This window comes from Emys orbicularis, chromosome 5 (assembly GCF_028017835.1).
Source record: "Emys orbicularis isolate rEmyOrb1 chromosome 5, rEmyOrb1.hap1, whole genome shotgun sequence".
Lineage (NCBI taxonomy): Eukaryota > Metazoa > Chordata > Testudines > Emydidae > Emys > Emys orbicularis.
In genome coordinates, this window is record NC_088687.1 from 29,439,678 (window position 1) to 29,455,262 (window position 15,585).

The 15,585-nt window shown below is 42.8% G+C and overlaps 1 protein-coding gene across 1 annotated transcript in view; it reads right to left on the reverse strand.

Moving 5' to 3' along the window:
* Positions 1–1,900: 1,900 nt before the first annotated feature.
* Positions 1,901–15,585, reverse strand: part of FAM241A (family with sequence similarity 241 member A) — a 28,907-nt gene continuing 15,222 nt past the window's right edge. Inside the window, exon 2 of the mRNA XM_065405158.1 lies at positions 1,901–5,932. Within this exon, the coding sequence (XP_065261230.1) occupies positions 5,687–5,932 (246 nt within the window). The 3' untranslated portion in view covers positions 1,901–5,686. The remainder of the gene's footprint in view (positions 5,933–15,585) is intronic.

Genomic DNA, 15,585 nt, shown 5'->3' on the forward strand with positions numbered 1-15,585 from the left:
CTGAGGCAGAGCTGTGCAAGGAAATAGGAAGTTTAAAACTGGTGTGGTAGGCAAGAAGGCGCTAGTGATATGGCCTGATAGAGAGTGAGGAACATAAGCTCTGGAGAGACTGTCCAAAGGGGAGTCAAGGAGGCCAGATAAGAGAGAAGTTACAATAATCAAGATGGGAAATTAGCAGGGTGTGAACAAGTGTTTTCATCATTGGGACAGAAAGGAAGGGTTGGATTTTCAGTGTGTTGTGGTGAAACATGAACCTCTTCCACCTTTATTACCTTACAATAGACACCAAGTATATAAGTGCATTAGAAATAACCAGACCTGCAGGGGTCGCCAACGCGGTGCCCGCCTACTGGCTGCCGGACAAGCAACTGCCGAAATGCTGCCGAGAAGCGGCAACGTCAAGAAGCGTCGCTGTCGAAACGCCGCTGATTTTCGGCGGCATTGCCTCTTGATGACGCTACTTCTCGGCGGCTGCTTGTCCGGCAGTCACGGTCTTCGGCAGCTAGTCGTCCGGCGCCCGCCACACGAAAAGGTTGGGGACCACTGGATTAGAGTATTTGTAAGCCCCACCGTTTTGAAACTATTCTGTCCCCATTATAAGAAAGTTAGAGCTTTCTTAAGAATAGAATTTAGGTACACATTGAATAGATAAGCTATAGAATATAAAACAAAATCTAAATTACTCTTAAAGGCACATAGTACATAGGACTAAAAATACTTATACAGAGAAGTTAACCAAGATGCTTGGGCAATTGGTAACATCCCCACATTGCAAGGAATTTTACTGGAAAATGACAACTGTGGGCCTGATCCGGCAACCTATTACTCATGCAAGTGATCCCATATACTTCAAGTAAGACTATTCACATAAGTTTGCAGAACTGGGCCCCAAGGCCTCCTACACAATTGTTCTAAAGCAGATTGATCCCTATGTTGCCTTACCAGTTCTGGCTTTTTGTGTGGTGTAGACCAGTGTTGTCAACCTTTCCAGATTACTATACCCCTTTCAGAAGTCTGATTTGTCTTGTGTACCCCCCCAAGTTTCACCTCGCTTAAAAACTATTTGCATACAAAATCAGAAATAAAAATACAAGTGTCACAGCCCACTATTACTGAAAAATTGCTGACTTTCTCATTTTAACCATATAATTATAAAATAAATCAATTGGAATGTAAATATTGCACTTACATTTCAGTGTATAGTATATAGAGCAGTATAAAACAAGTCATTGTATGAAATTTTAGTTTGTACTGACTTCACTAGTGCTTTTTATGTAGCCTGTTTTAAACTAGGTAAATATCTAGGGTGAGTTGCTGTACCCCCTGTAAGATCTCTGCGTATCCATTGGGTATGCATACCCCCGGTTGAGAATCACTGATAGAGACGTGCATTTTTTGGAATGGCCTGAAATGAAACAACTTCTGGGTTGAGGAATGAGAAATGAGAGAGAACGAACTGTTTGAAGTGGATCCACTTTGGTATGTCTTGGACTGTGTATCATTCACGAGTGTTAAACAAAAATGTCTATTTAGAGGTCTACAAATTATGGGCTTATAAAGTATCTCTCATGCTACTGACCAAATCTAGTTCCTCCACAGGTTGCACTCTTAACCAGAAAATCCTCCCGCCACCGAAGCTGTAACGAGATTACACAGATTTTTGGAATGAGAGAGTTTATATTCTTTGACATATAGTTATGTGATGCTGTATGCAGTTACCAACAGCTGCTATGGTCCACTTATGAGCACCTGTGTACTCTTCCATAGCTGATTTACAATAATTTCAAGTTCAGTTGAAATCAGTGGATTATCAAGACATATCAGATATGTTTTATTAATCAGTTAGCTGCTTCCAAATGTAAGACAGAACAACACAGAGGGTAAAAACAATAAATTCATGTGAGGACAGAATACATTTTATTAGAAAGAGTAACAAAGTGCTTTCAATAAGACTTATTTCACACAAATCTCCAGGAAACAACATTTTCCCCATTATGGACAGTTTCAATGTGTCAATTTTCAGTACAAATGAGGTTCCATCAGCTTTGCTGTATGTGCACTTTCCTTACTGTACACAGTAATTCAAACATTTATGCATCTGATGGCTCTTTTGGAGACACAGTAATAGTTCTACAGAAATCTTATTATCCACCCCAAAGACCAATAAGGATTACATAGTTCGTTGTTTAATGTGAATTTGGATTATGTAATTCTTTTATACAATCATTGTATACATACATAAGACACATGTAATTAGAACTGGAGAGAGACTGACAGTCGCCTGTATTAATGTTAATGATTTTCAGCATGAGATTATACCCCTTGTATCCAAATAAAATTTACATTCACCCTTTATTTCTGGAATAGAGACTCTATTCTGCATTCTTTGCAAATCCAAAACTCCCAGTGACTTCAAACTGTAGTTGGGGGTATGGGGAAGAAGCAATGCAAAGGCTGCTCATACATTTTCTCACAATATTTGACACAAGTTTACAATGCATTTTCTTTTGATACACATCTTTGTTCAGTTATGTTGCTCATTTAAAACCATTTTCAATATAATGGAACGTCTTCCCCAGTTCACTCTCAAAAATAAAAAAAACAAAAAAAAAACCCCAACAAAAATGGGGCAGGGAAATGCTGTAATACATAGATATTACAGGCAGACAATCCTGTATAAAATACTTTTATGTGGCGGACTATAAGTAATGAAGTAGGGGACATTACTGAAAGGTGGGGGGGAAGGAGAGGTGTCCAAATGATAGGTTTACTTTTTTAGAAAAAGATAAAACATTTGTCCATCTCCATCTATTCCATGTTAAGTTTCAATAATAATAATAATAATAGAGAGGGGGCTTTTTTTTTTTAGGGTCATAAAAATGCAGATATGAAAGACTTGTAGGGCAGGATATAGTCTCCTTCAAAAGAGGACAGACATAGCTGACACTCCTTTTGAACTAAAATCAAGTGTAAAGAACACCTTTTATGAATGTGTGTTGCATGACATGTGTGGGAAGGAGAGCTGCTGGGATGATTATATGCATATTGTTTGTGATCATTAACATGCACAGACAAAAAATTATATGCTGGTAACTACATTGTCTTCCCTACTTCATTTCTGTACCTGTGACCAAGCAGCCCCACTTTTGGCCGGCTATTCCTTAAGCTCCGAAACAATGGAAGGTTTCCTTTCACTTCAGGAAATCAGTGTATTCTGCATCACAACACATAGTCTGTGCGCACAGAGTCTCAGCAACAGGGAATATCCTACAAGACATTGACCTTTTCCCTACGAGGCAAAAGGGTTTGGATGAAATGCTCTGAACAATAACTTGTATGGGAGGAAAAAGGCATGACGTAAAAAATAAGCAAATTTTGTAATACAGGCCATATATACATATATAGATACACACACAAAACCACAACTACATATAAACAATACACAAACATACTATGTATATTATATTATTTTTAAAAGGATTTTTAAATGTTTATCCTTAGGCACTTGTGGGTTGAGAGCTCCCACCATTAAATTCAAATTATATTCATACTTAGCTTTTGGAAATCCAGATTTCCAGCAATGTTTGAGTAAAGCATATCTATGAATATTTTATGATGTACAGTATTCCCATGTCATCAGTATGCTTCTTTTACTCATGTACAGACTGATACATTCTTTAACCTGGGCCCAGTTGACACACACTTGCAATTGAGCTTAACTCCCCACATGCAAACAGTCTTATTAATGCAGTGGGGCTACTTATAGAGGTAAACATATGCATAAAGTGTTGCAGGATTGGGACCTTAGTGCTTAAAACCACAAATAGTAATTTATTTCAATGGCTGTAAAAGTTTACAAGGAATGGCTCCATAGGCCCTGCAACTGGATCAATGTGTGCAGGGCATGGAATCCAACGGGACTCCATGTGGACATAAGAATCTTCCTAAGGACCCAATTAACTAAAGGATTGGAGCAATAGGGATTGTTTTCATTGAGTTAAATGGTCTTTGGATGAAGCCCATAGTTTGTAAATAACTAAAAACTACACATGGTTAAGGTTTGTCAATCCAAAAATGTTTGCAAAAACAAAAGTAAAGCAGCATTTCAAAAGCTTACATCTTAAATTGTAAACTGTTTTATTTAAACAAATGTAAATGAAAAAATGCAGATGGATAGAGTCAATTCTGTATTTAAAATAAATACCGTGTTTTGAGAGGTGCTAAATTGTTAGCCTATTTAGTGAAGATTTTCTCTGGCCTTTCCTCTGCTCAGCACTTCTCAGGATTGGATTCTACATTACCAAAGTGGATTTTACAGATTTATTTTAAAACTCTATACAATATTATATCTTATTCTCTGATATTTCAGCTTACAACATGCTTCTCTAGATGGTATATTTCCAAATCAAACACCAAAAATTCCTGAGTAAGACTGCAGTTGAAATCTATCTTACTTGCGTAATTGCTCATATCTTACATTAGGCCTGCGTCTGCTGTGCTTGTACAAGCAAAGCTTGCATCTATGTTAGGATTGGGCAGTAAAGCAGAATCATCATCAAAGTTGATAGATCCACATTTAATACTAGTAATACAACCCTCCTGCATATGAGGTGTAGAGGGGCTGTAGTCAGTATTCAAGCACATTAGCTGGAATAGAAGTTGCAGAGGTGGGGATTTATATTTATTTGCGAAGTCCCCAAATTATTTCCTCTAAGAGAACTGTTTTGATATTTAAAAAAGGCATTAATGGCCAGAGCCAAGCACACATAAGTAGACCTAGGCCTGGTCTACACTAGAAACTTTGCCAGCACAGCAAAGTCAGTTACGGGTGTGATTTTTTCCTGACAATTATATATTGGCAAAAGCTTTAGGGTAGATACAATTATACTGGCAACAGTACTTTTTTGCCAGTATAAGCTAAGCCTACCGGAGGAGGATTTGCTGGTATAGTTATGTCGGTATAGCTAGACTGACAACCCTTTTCTAACGTAGGCCTGGCATTACAGTCACAAACTAATGTGTGTGCGCACACGTGCAAGCCAGTGGAGGAACACATTTTTAGTTAGTTCAGATTTATGGGCCCAGCTTTCAAAAAGCTTACAGGAGAACAATGTAAAAATAACGGAACATAAATCTCATGGTTATGTGTACTCTTCAAAACAAAGAGAGGAATTTCCATTACACAAGAAAGTGTCATTTCAAAATATCAGCCACATCACAGAAGAGAGGCTGACCCCATTCAGATGGAGGTGTTTTTATACCACATTTAATAAAAAGACAACCTAGGACTGAGCCCTCAAGGTTGCAATGGCTCATGTACCCTCACTCAGGCTTGTCCACACCGAGTTAGTATTTGAAACGCTAGTGTGCAGTAGAGTCACACCCTGGCTTGCTGTGTACTAACTTACTGTGTGGACAAGCCCTTCAAAAGAGTAAGTTACTTTGGACAGTACCATTATTAGGAGCATATCCTTTTCATTCCCTTTGGAGATGTGCTAGGACTGTTGACTTCCTTTAAAATGCATATGTAATTTTAGTCTGAATGTAGAGACCTCACAAATGTAATGTGTAGCATGATTTGGAAAATTGCAGCTTTTAATATGCCAGTGTTGTTTGTTTAAACATATAAATCCATTGAAAGGTGACATGGTTGTAATATGTTATCCAACAGGCCATTCACCATACTCTACTGTTGCACGTAAATAATGACAAGGCACAGAACAGCAACTAGTCCAAGAGCTTGTAAGCCAAGGAACCAAAGCATAACCCAGAAGAATATGATTATTACAGGTTCCACAATCCGTTCTCCAAAATACATCCTCGTGAAGCCTATGCTGATAAGGCTTTTGTTTAGTTCACCAAAGAGAGTCCCCATCTTTTTATAGTCATCTATAACAGGCTCCACAGTGTGGTTTCTTTGTTCTTGCTGGACCTGCAGACAGAAAACAAAAGCAGGAAATAGTTTGATACTATTATTACTGTCTCTTACAATTTACAAACATCTCGGCTGTTTCTACTTTCAAGAATTAGAAAAAAAATCAAAATACACCAAAAAGTATACATAAAAAGGAACTCATTAAATTCAGTACCTGATAGGAGTCGCATATTTTAACATAGTCAATAGTGAATACAGTGGATTCATTGAAAAGTCATTGCCAGTAAGACTTTAGAACCACTGAACCTGCATGAATAACCTCTACTAGCAGACTACAAACCATTACGTATTTTGCACAAGACAAAGAAACTGAAGGGATTTTTATTATTGAAAGATGGCCAGGGAAGACAATGGGTGAGGCTAGCAACAGGGAAAGCTGAAATTCATTCTAGTGTGAAGATATGGTGCAAGAAGTTGTGGAAACCTCCCAGTATTTCTGGAGGTAGGGGTAGGCAGCAGAAGGGGGTTAGGAAAATCACAGGTGGAGCAGTGGTACCAAGGAACCTTTGCACCATTAAAGGGTGTTCCACACTAACTCCAAATGGGACAGATTGGAGGGGGGCAACTGGATCTTCACTTATGCAAATCCAGTGGTACAAACACCATTGTACAAGAGCCACAGAGGGGCAGAAGTCACCATTCTATCACATGGGTTAGAACAGCAGCTGCAGAGCTGGGACAGCTCCATGAAATTAATTGCGCAAAACCTAAATACTTGGGATTTGAGTGAAGAGGGGTGAATTTCATGTTCAATGAGCACACTTTCAAGTGATAAAGTAGCTCAGGGACATGCCTTTTCTGATGCTTCCATTAGTAGCAATCACAAGTTACTCATCAATATTTTAGTCAACAAATCAATATTTCCAACAACAGGCTGGTTGTAAACCTTAATTATAGTTATTAAGTGTTCATCATAAAGCAAAGTTTCTGGAAGAGGGAGTACTGTGTCAAGTCTGGATTTATATTCAAAAGCTAATTTCTAACTGCAGCTTCAATTATATCTAAGGGTAGAAGTCCTTCTATTTCCTGTGGTTACAGCAGATAGTAATTGGCTTCCTGATGGAGACTACCTGGGTAACTGATAGTGGAATCTGGTCCCCATTACAGAATCTGATAACCTATAATTTTAAAATGCTGAATTCCCATTAGTATAAAGCACTGTACTCACGATAACAACAACAACAAAGACAATCCAACAGTCTAAGCACCTTTTCCCAAACTAGATATTAGGTCACATGTAGAACCTTCATATGGAATGAAAGCTTGGTTGTAAGAGTGCTATAGCAAAATTAGGAACAGCAATGAAGAGAGACCGAACATTTGTAACAGTCCATTGCAGTTCTACAGGTTCGTGTGTGTAAAATTAATTTTTCCTACCTGCCAGTTCACAAAATTATTTGTTTTGAGCTTCCAGACTTTATCTCAGAAAGAGACAGGCAGGGAAAACATACCCAGTGGTTAAATATTTTGTGTAGTTACTACGCAGGCTCACACAGTAGGCAGATTGTTGCCTAAGATTGGAACTCCGCTAACTGGACAAACTTATTAAAAGCCACCTGTGACGTTGCAGTCTATATAGTTTTATAAAAATATGCTAATAAGTGAATATAATGTAACTGGAATATGCCTCATGCAAAAGGTCTCTTGTAAGGTATCATTACAAAGCTTATAATTTACTGAGTGTGATCATCCTATTTGTATAAATGTACCACTCTTGTATCTGAAACTAGAAATATGAAATACAACTCTGAGGGCCTATTGTAATTATGCAAAGTGTGGGCCATTAATGGTGGTTTGGAATCTTGATGACACCCATTAACCAGGACCATTGTCTGCAGATGGCTGTGTTTTACCTGTAAGTCTTCCTGTATACCTGTGTGCTGGCAAGTGGGCAATGAAGTCTTGCAGTGACATGTGATCATGTCACCTGAACTGGAATCCATCTTTAACCTGGTGTCTTTCCATTGAGAAGGAGGGGGTGGGAACCCAGAGAGGGCCAAAGGATTCCCACCTTATGCAAAAGACATATAAAGGGGTGGAACAGAACAAAGAGAGAGGAGCCATCATGAAGAATCCCCTAGCTACCACCTGAGCTGGAACAAGAGCTGTACCAGGGAAAGAATTGTGCCCAGGCCTGGAAGGTGTCCAGTCTGAGGAAAAAACTTACTGAAGCATCTCTGAGGGTGAGATTATCTGTATTCAGTTTGATTAGACATAGATTTGCACGTTTCATTTTATTTTGCTTGGTACCTTACTTCATTCTGTCTGTTACTACTTGGAACCACTTAAATCCTACTTTCTGTATTTAATAAAATCACTTTTTACTTATTAATTAACTCAGAGTATGTATTAATACCTGGGGGAGCAAACAACTGTGCATATCTCTCTATCAGTGTCTTCAACACTCAGATGCTCTGGGCCTCTAGGCCTATCCAGCCTATGGCCTAGAGGCCCAGAGCAAAATAGTTTCATTGACACTTTGGCCTTCCACTTTCCCGAGTTACCTGGTAGCTATGCCTAGTGGACCCCAACACTAATATCCAACCTAGACCTCCCCCACTGCAACTTGAGACCATTGCTTCTTGTTCTGTCATCTGCCACCACTGAGAACAGCCTAGGCTCCATCCTCTCTGGAACCCCCCTTCAGGTAGTTGAAGCTGCTATCAAATCCCCTCTCACTCTTCTCTTCTGCAGACTACATAACCCAAGTTCCCTCAGCCTCTCCTTGTAAGCCATGTGCCCCAGCCCCCTAACTGTTTTCACTGCCCTCCGCTGGACTCTCTCCAATTTGTCCACATTCCTTCTGTAGTGGAGGGACCAAAACTGGACACAATACTCCAGGTGTGGCCTCACCAGTGCCGAATAGAGGGGAATAATCACTTCCCTCGATCTGCTGGTAATGCTTGACATCTCCTTGTCAAGTGGGCTTGGAAAGTCTGGCATGCTAGGCGCACCGCTCTCAGCTCTCTGAAATTGATGTGGAGAGCGAGTTCCGCCTGAGACCAGAGGCCTTGTGTCCTGAGATCTCTCAGATGTGCTCCCCCATCCCAAGGCTGACGCGTCGGTCACTAGCGAGATGGGACAGCTGAGGACCAGCGAAGGGACCCCCGCACACACTACCTGCGGGTCCAGCCATCACTGAAGGGAGTCGAGGACCAGGCGAAGCAGAGTCATGAGCCTGTCCAAACTGTCCTCAGCCGGCCAATACACTGAGGCTAGCCACGATTGGAGAGGCCGGAGTCTGAGCCTGGCGTGTTGCACCACATAGGTACAAGAGGCCACGTGTCCTAGAAGTTTCAGGCAATTCCTTGCTGTGGTAGTGGGAAACTGCCTGAGACTTCGAATGATGTCGCCCAGGGCCCGAAATTTCGCTTCCGGGAGGTATGCCCTGGAGTGTGTAGAGTCCAGCACCGCCCCTATGAACTCTATCCACTGAACAGGGGACAGAGTCAATTTCCCTATGTTCAGGTTAAGGCCCAGTTCATCAAATGTTGATCTTATGAAGTCAACTTGTGCCTCCACTTGAGCCCTGGAGTGGCCCTTGATCAGCCAGTCATCGGGGTATGGGAACACCTGTACCTGGCATCTATGTAGGAAGGTCACCACGATTGCTATGCACTTGGTAAATACACAAGGCGCCACTGACAGGCCGAACCGGAGGACTGTGAACTGGTAGTGTTTGTTGCTCACCACACACCTGAGATACCTTCTGTGGGATGGTGTAATTGCTATATGAAAGTACGCGTCCTTCAAGTCGAGGGCAGCCTACCAGTCCCCTGGATCCAAGGAAGGGATGATGGAGGCCAAAGAGACCATGCGGAACTTCAATTTCCTCATGAACTTGTTGAGCTCTCACAGGTCTAGGATGGTCCTGAGCCCGCCTTTGGCTTATGGTATTAGGAAATACCGGGAACAGAAGCCTTTGCCCTTCAGCTCCTGATGAACCTCTTCAACTGCTCCTAGTGATAGAAGCAAGTGCACCTCCTGTATGAAGAGTTGCTCGTGAGAAGAGTCCCTGAAGAGGGATGGGGAAGGTGGGTGGAAGGGCAGAGAACTGGAGGGAGTATCTCCTTTCTACCGTGCGGAGCACCCAACAGTCCGATGTGATATGGGCCCACACAGGGTAGAAAAGGAGATTGTAGGGGTAAGGCGGGTTGGATCCAGTCCAAGTTCTGGTGCGCCGTTCTCATCCGCACCTTCAAAAGGCCTGCTTCTGGCCAGATGAAGGTTCAGATGGGCCAGAGCCCTGGCCCGAGGATGGGTGCAGCCTCTTCCTGCTGCTCCTGTTTCTCCTTCTTGAGCCGTCCTGCCGGTTCTGCGGTTGGTAGAACCGCAGAGGAGGTTGCGGCCTAAAATGTCTCCACTGCATGGCAGGGGTGTGGAGGCCCAGCGATTTGAAGGTGGCTCGAGTCTTTTGGGCTATGTAGCCTTTTAGGAAAACGGAGTCCCATCCTCAAAGGGGAGATCCTGAATGGTCTGCTGGACCTTGTTTGGTAGACCTGATATTTGGAGCCAGGAGCTCCTTCTCATGGCAATCCCAGTAGACATCACCCGAGTGGCCGCATCAGCCCTGTCCAGAGCAGCCTGCAATGAAGCTCGGGAAATGAGCTTGCCCTCCTCCACCAGGGCCGAGAATTCAGCATGGGAGTCCTGCGGCAGCAGCTCTGCAAACTGTGCCGTTGCCCCGCATGTATTGTAGCATATGGCACTTGTGTATGTTAGCAGCGTCCACGACCAAGGAAGCTGGTGAAGGATGGGTATACAAGTGCTCGTAAGCCCCTGGATGGCACAAAATAGCATCTTTCATGGTGCTTAGGCGTAGGGGGCAACGAAGCCGGGGTCTGCCACAAGGTTTTTGTGGCGTCGGCAATAGTCTTTATGAGGGATAGGGCAATATGTGCCTGTGCGGAGGGGGCGAGGATATCCACCATTGGATCTGCATCCTCCACTACCTTCTCTGCCTGAATGCCCAGGCCCTGGGCAACCCTCCTCAGCAACTGCTGTAGGACCCTGTTGTCCTCCAGGGCCGGGGCTACCAAAGTACCCACCAGCGCTTCATCTGGAGAGGAGGAGGAAGAGACCCCCGCAAGGAGTGGTTGTGCTCTTCCCTCCACACCCAAGGGGTCCCGCGGTGCTTGGGGATCCTGGGCTAGAGCTGACAAGAACGGTGTCATGGCCCTTGGTGCCGGAGCTGTATACATTGGTGCCGAGGCCGCCAGTGCCGAAGTTGTCGAAGCCAGAACCGATGGTGTTGGGGCTGTCGGTGCCAAGGACATCAGTGCTGATACCGCTGGAGCTGGCGTAGCCGACGCCAGTGCCGCAGGGGATGGGTTGGTGGCGTTAGGGAATGATGGAGCTACCCCCGATCCTGCTGATGCCGATGGTGCCGGAGGCGGTATGATAGTGGCTGAGGCCACCGCCGCCACCCTGGAATGCGACCCTTGGCTCCACCCTTGACCTTGGTGAAAGGCCCAAGGAGTCCAAAAGGGCCACTGTGCCGGGGGCTGCCACTGCATGGGCCACGGTGCCGGGTTAGGATGATGGTCTCATGATGATTTCTGGTCCTACGAGATCAATAGGAGTCCGACTCCAAGGTCTCAGAAAAGGAGGACCACGGAGGAGCGGTACTGCGAGGTGCCGAGGGTCTGCGCTGAGGGCTCAGGGACCGACGAGGCTGCTGGCCCTGTTCTGGCACCAGGGAGCGGTGCACCGGGTATGGAGACTGACGGGCCATCATTGTGGGCTTTCCCCTTGACGGTGCTGGGGAAGCAACCAGTGCCGGCGACCTCTCCCATCTAGGCGGGGAGAAAGGTGCCATGAGCTGGGGCAGGTCCCTGCATGTCAAACGCCTCCGGGGTTAACGGAAGGTGTAGTTGTCGCCTCGGAGAGCGAGAAGGGTCCGGACTCGACCATGCTTCCACGGGGGCAGGAGTCAAAGCAACTGTCTCTGACAGTGAGGCCAAAGTAGTGTGGCCTGGCTCGGGTCTCACAACGGCCGGCTCGCTGGGTCTAGCCGGGGGGAAATGACCCCTCTCTGGTCTCCTCTTCTTCTGCAGCACCGGTGATTGAGAGCGGTGTCTACCTGCAGCATGTGTGCCTCAAGTGGAGCCATGATGGTGCCGAGAGTCCTTGTCTTTACTCGGCACCAGTCCCCGTGCCGACGGTGCTGGGGTACTGCATACCAAGGAGGAGGTACTCGACGCCGGGTCTGCTGACCCGGGGTCGACTGGGGCCGGAGTGCCGCTTCCATTAGTAGGAGGTTCAGGAGTTGCTATCTTTCGGTGTCCTGGGACGAAACCTACAGCAATCCTTTTGATGGCTCTCCCCTAAACACTTCAACCGCGAAGTGTGAGGATCGCTTCTGGGCATACAATTGCCGCAGACCTCACAGGCTTTGAAGCGCAGGGATAGCACTGGAGGGGAAACCCCCCAAAGCAAACTTAAGAACTAAGTAAAGTACCTACTAACTACTTAACACTAGCTACAGAACGAATGAGAATTATATACAGACTGCCAAATGCAAGACAAGAGCAAGGGGAAGTTCCAGCTAACCACCACTGGCGGTAAGAAGGAACTGAGGGGGTGGCGGGTCGATAGGGCCTTATATTGAGTGCCATGATAGCGCCACTCGAGGGGGCGCCCAGACCAACCTGATAGATACTGTTAGGGGAAAAATCTTCCGGCTGCTGTGCATACGCGCATGCACACATCTGATTGGAATTGACATGAACAAGCTCTCGAAGAAGAATTATTGGATCATGTCCACTATGACTGAAAGGATCAGCTTTCCCATTTGAAAGCACTGGAAATTATAGTTTCAAAATCGCTGCTAGATAAATTAACTCTTCTTTAAATAAAAAGAAATTAAACAAGCTGTTCAGTTGTTACACAACTCAACCAATAATATCTGTAAAAAAAATTTGGCCCCCATTTGGCACATCTAAAGATCTAAAGAGCCTGTGTTCACGCCTTACTGTCTCCATGGCATGCTTTCCTCATCCCCTGAACTCATGAATGCCCCAGTGAGCATTGCTAGATTGTTACTTGTCAAAATCCACAAGGAAAGCTGCACAAGTTGCAGTAACTTGTTCCAGCTTCCCCAACTGTTTGAAATGCAACCCTGTGAGGACTGAAGAACAGCATGGGGCAAATACAGTTGGGTGAGCTCCTAACAGCATGGTTTCTGCAGGAGTCATGCAGTTCAGAGCCTACAAGTAAACTGAGAGGGCTGGACAGCATGCAAATACAAGGAGTCTGTGCCTTCTATAGATCTTAGAAAAATCAGGTAAGTGGGGAGAGAGATGGAACCCTTTCTTCTCTTCCCCTTTCACTGACAGAAAAACGAAAATGAAACTCCGTGAGTTGAAACTTGCCAAGTTTACGCACATACAGGGCTGTTCCTGCATAAGGGAGAATGGGACCCTCCTATTTTTTCTAAACATACAACAGCTTAGATTTTTGGTCACCCATATTTTCCAATGGGAAAGCTGGCTTCTGTAGTATTCTTCATCGAATTGTCAACATAGATTGATGATACTCTTTACTGTATTTACGAATAACTTTTTAAAATGATTTGTAGTAAATCTACATAACTAAATGTAATAATTAACATTTTACTGTATATTACACAGGCATATTCCTTGGTGTACAGTATTTCCTCTCTAAGGAACAAAATATTCTATCATGTCGATATTGTATCATGTCTATTATAGCAATCTGTTGCCTTATTTTCCTCTTTGCCTCCTCGCCCTGTGTTCCTTAATACCTACCAGTTGATAACTTCATCACTCAGTTTCATTCTGTTTCTCAAATTATTAACATTTCAAATTTTGTTTAGCTCTTCAAAAATCTTGGGCTTTGCCAATGGAAATTTCCTTTTGTTCTTTATAATGAGCTAATTAGCTTGTCATTTGAACATTTATTGCCAGGTTTGTGTACATACACTGAAAGGTAAGATTGCCTTCACATGTTTATTGTGTCAACCAGAGAGGCTCCTGTTAACCTCTCTTTGCATATTCATCATGTTCCTATTTAGTTTTTTGTCTATGGAAACACTTCTGCCTTCATATTTTTAAATGACACCACTCTTAACTCTCGACTACCAATATTACAAGAGAGAATTAAACAAATTTGCACATTGCTAAAACTCCCCCACCTCAAGTAAGGCAAGGATGTTCAGTAGCGATAAGCTAAAATCCCATGCCAATTGCCTCACTCACAACTGAGGAATACATTTTTCTGAACTGATAAGAGGTTTAAAGGGTGAACCTACAAAGGTTTGTTTATTTCATTCTTACAAAGAAATTATTCCACTCCCCTCCATCTTCAGATATTAAGTGTCCTCTCCAATGTTACCCCAATATTAATCCTTCGGACAGACATTCAGATAAAAATTAATTAACCATGGTTACCCCTTTCTCAGCTGGAATTCCTCAATAATTAAGCCTCTTGTGGATAAATGCATATAATGATCAATTCTGCCAGTTATTTGAGAAGAGTTCAAATATCTTTAAAATTGTGACCAAAATAACATAATCTCAGGCTAATACTATATTAGCTTTATGCAAATAACAGATTTTTTAAACCGGTTATTATTACATGTTTCTTAGGGCTGAATTACACACAAACTTGCCCCTAAATAACTAAATCAGTTTTAATTCACACCTTTTGTCATTTAAGTGAGTCTGTATATGGACACTCTTATTTAAATGTGCTTAATTGAAAAAACCGACTTCGATTCCAAAATGCGAGTGCCAACACACACAGTCTTGCACCAAAACAACAAATTAAAACTAATGTAGTTATTTCTATTAACCAGTGGCAAGTGTGTGTGTATGTATATTCTATATTTCAAAATCCTAAACTAAAGCAATTTAAGAGCTCATCCTCAAAACATTTAAACGTTACTGGCTATGGAGCAAAAGTAAAGGAATTACCAGTATCTGACTGACCATTTCCCAAAAAACAATTCTCGGTTTCTACCTAGGAAGGTCGCTTGTAAATATACATCCATGTTCAGCACATTGCAGAGATGACATGATATTTTAAAAACAAACAAAATTCTAGGATCTTCAATACTCTTGCTTCCTTAGTACACTGGATTTTTTTTTTTTTTAAAACACAGACTTTTATTTGCCCAAAGAATGCCAATAATTTTATTCAATGTTAAAAAAGGAAAATCTTCCAGGAATAGGAAAGGGCAGCAATATTAATCTATTAACTGGCATTATTATTTTAACCGCTTCCACCATTCTCTGCCATGACAAATTATTCCATTGCTGTTTCCCTTATGACTTTATAGCGATCATTCTCCATTTTAAATGTAAGAACTGTTGCCAAATACTTAGAGAAAAAATTTCCTAAATATTAATCCACTCCACTGAATAACTATTCACTATACAGCACTATCCTTTTGAGCATATAGGCCCCAATCCTGAAAGATTTAAGCATGTGCTTAACTTCAGTGGAACTATTCAGAGTACATAAAGTTAAGAATATGCGTGAGTCTTTTGAGGATTAGAGCTTTACTGACTTGAATCCAATCCCCAAAGTAATGTCAGTGGAAAGTCAGAGAAAGCACCAACAAAGAACGGCCAAACCTCCTAAAAAAACCAATTTGTACATTGCAGTTTATTGAACCATCTTTTGTC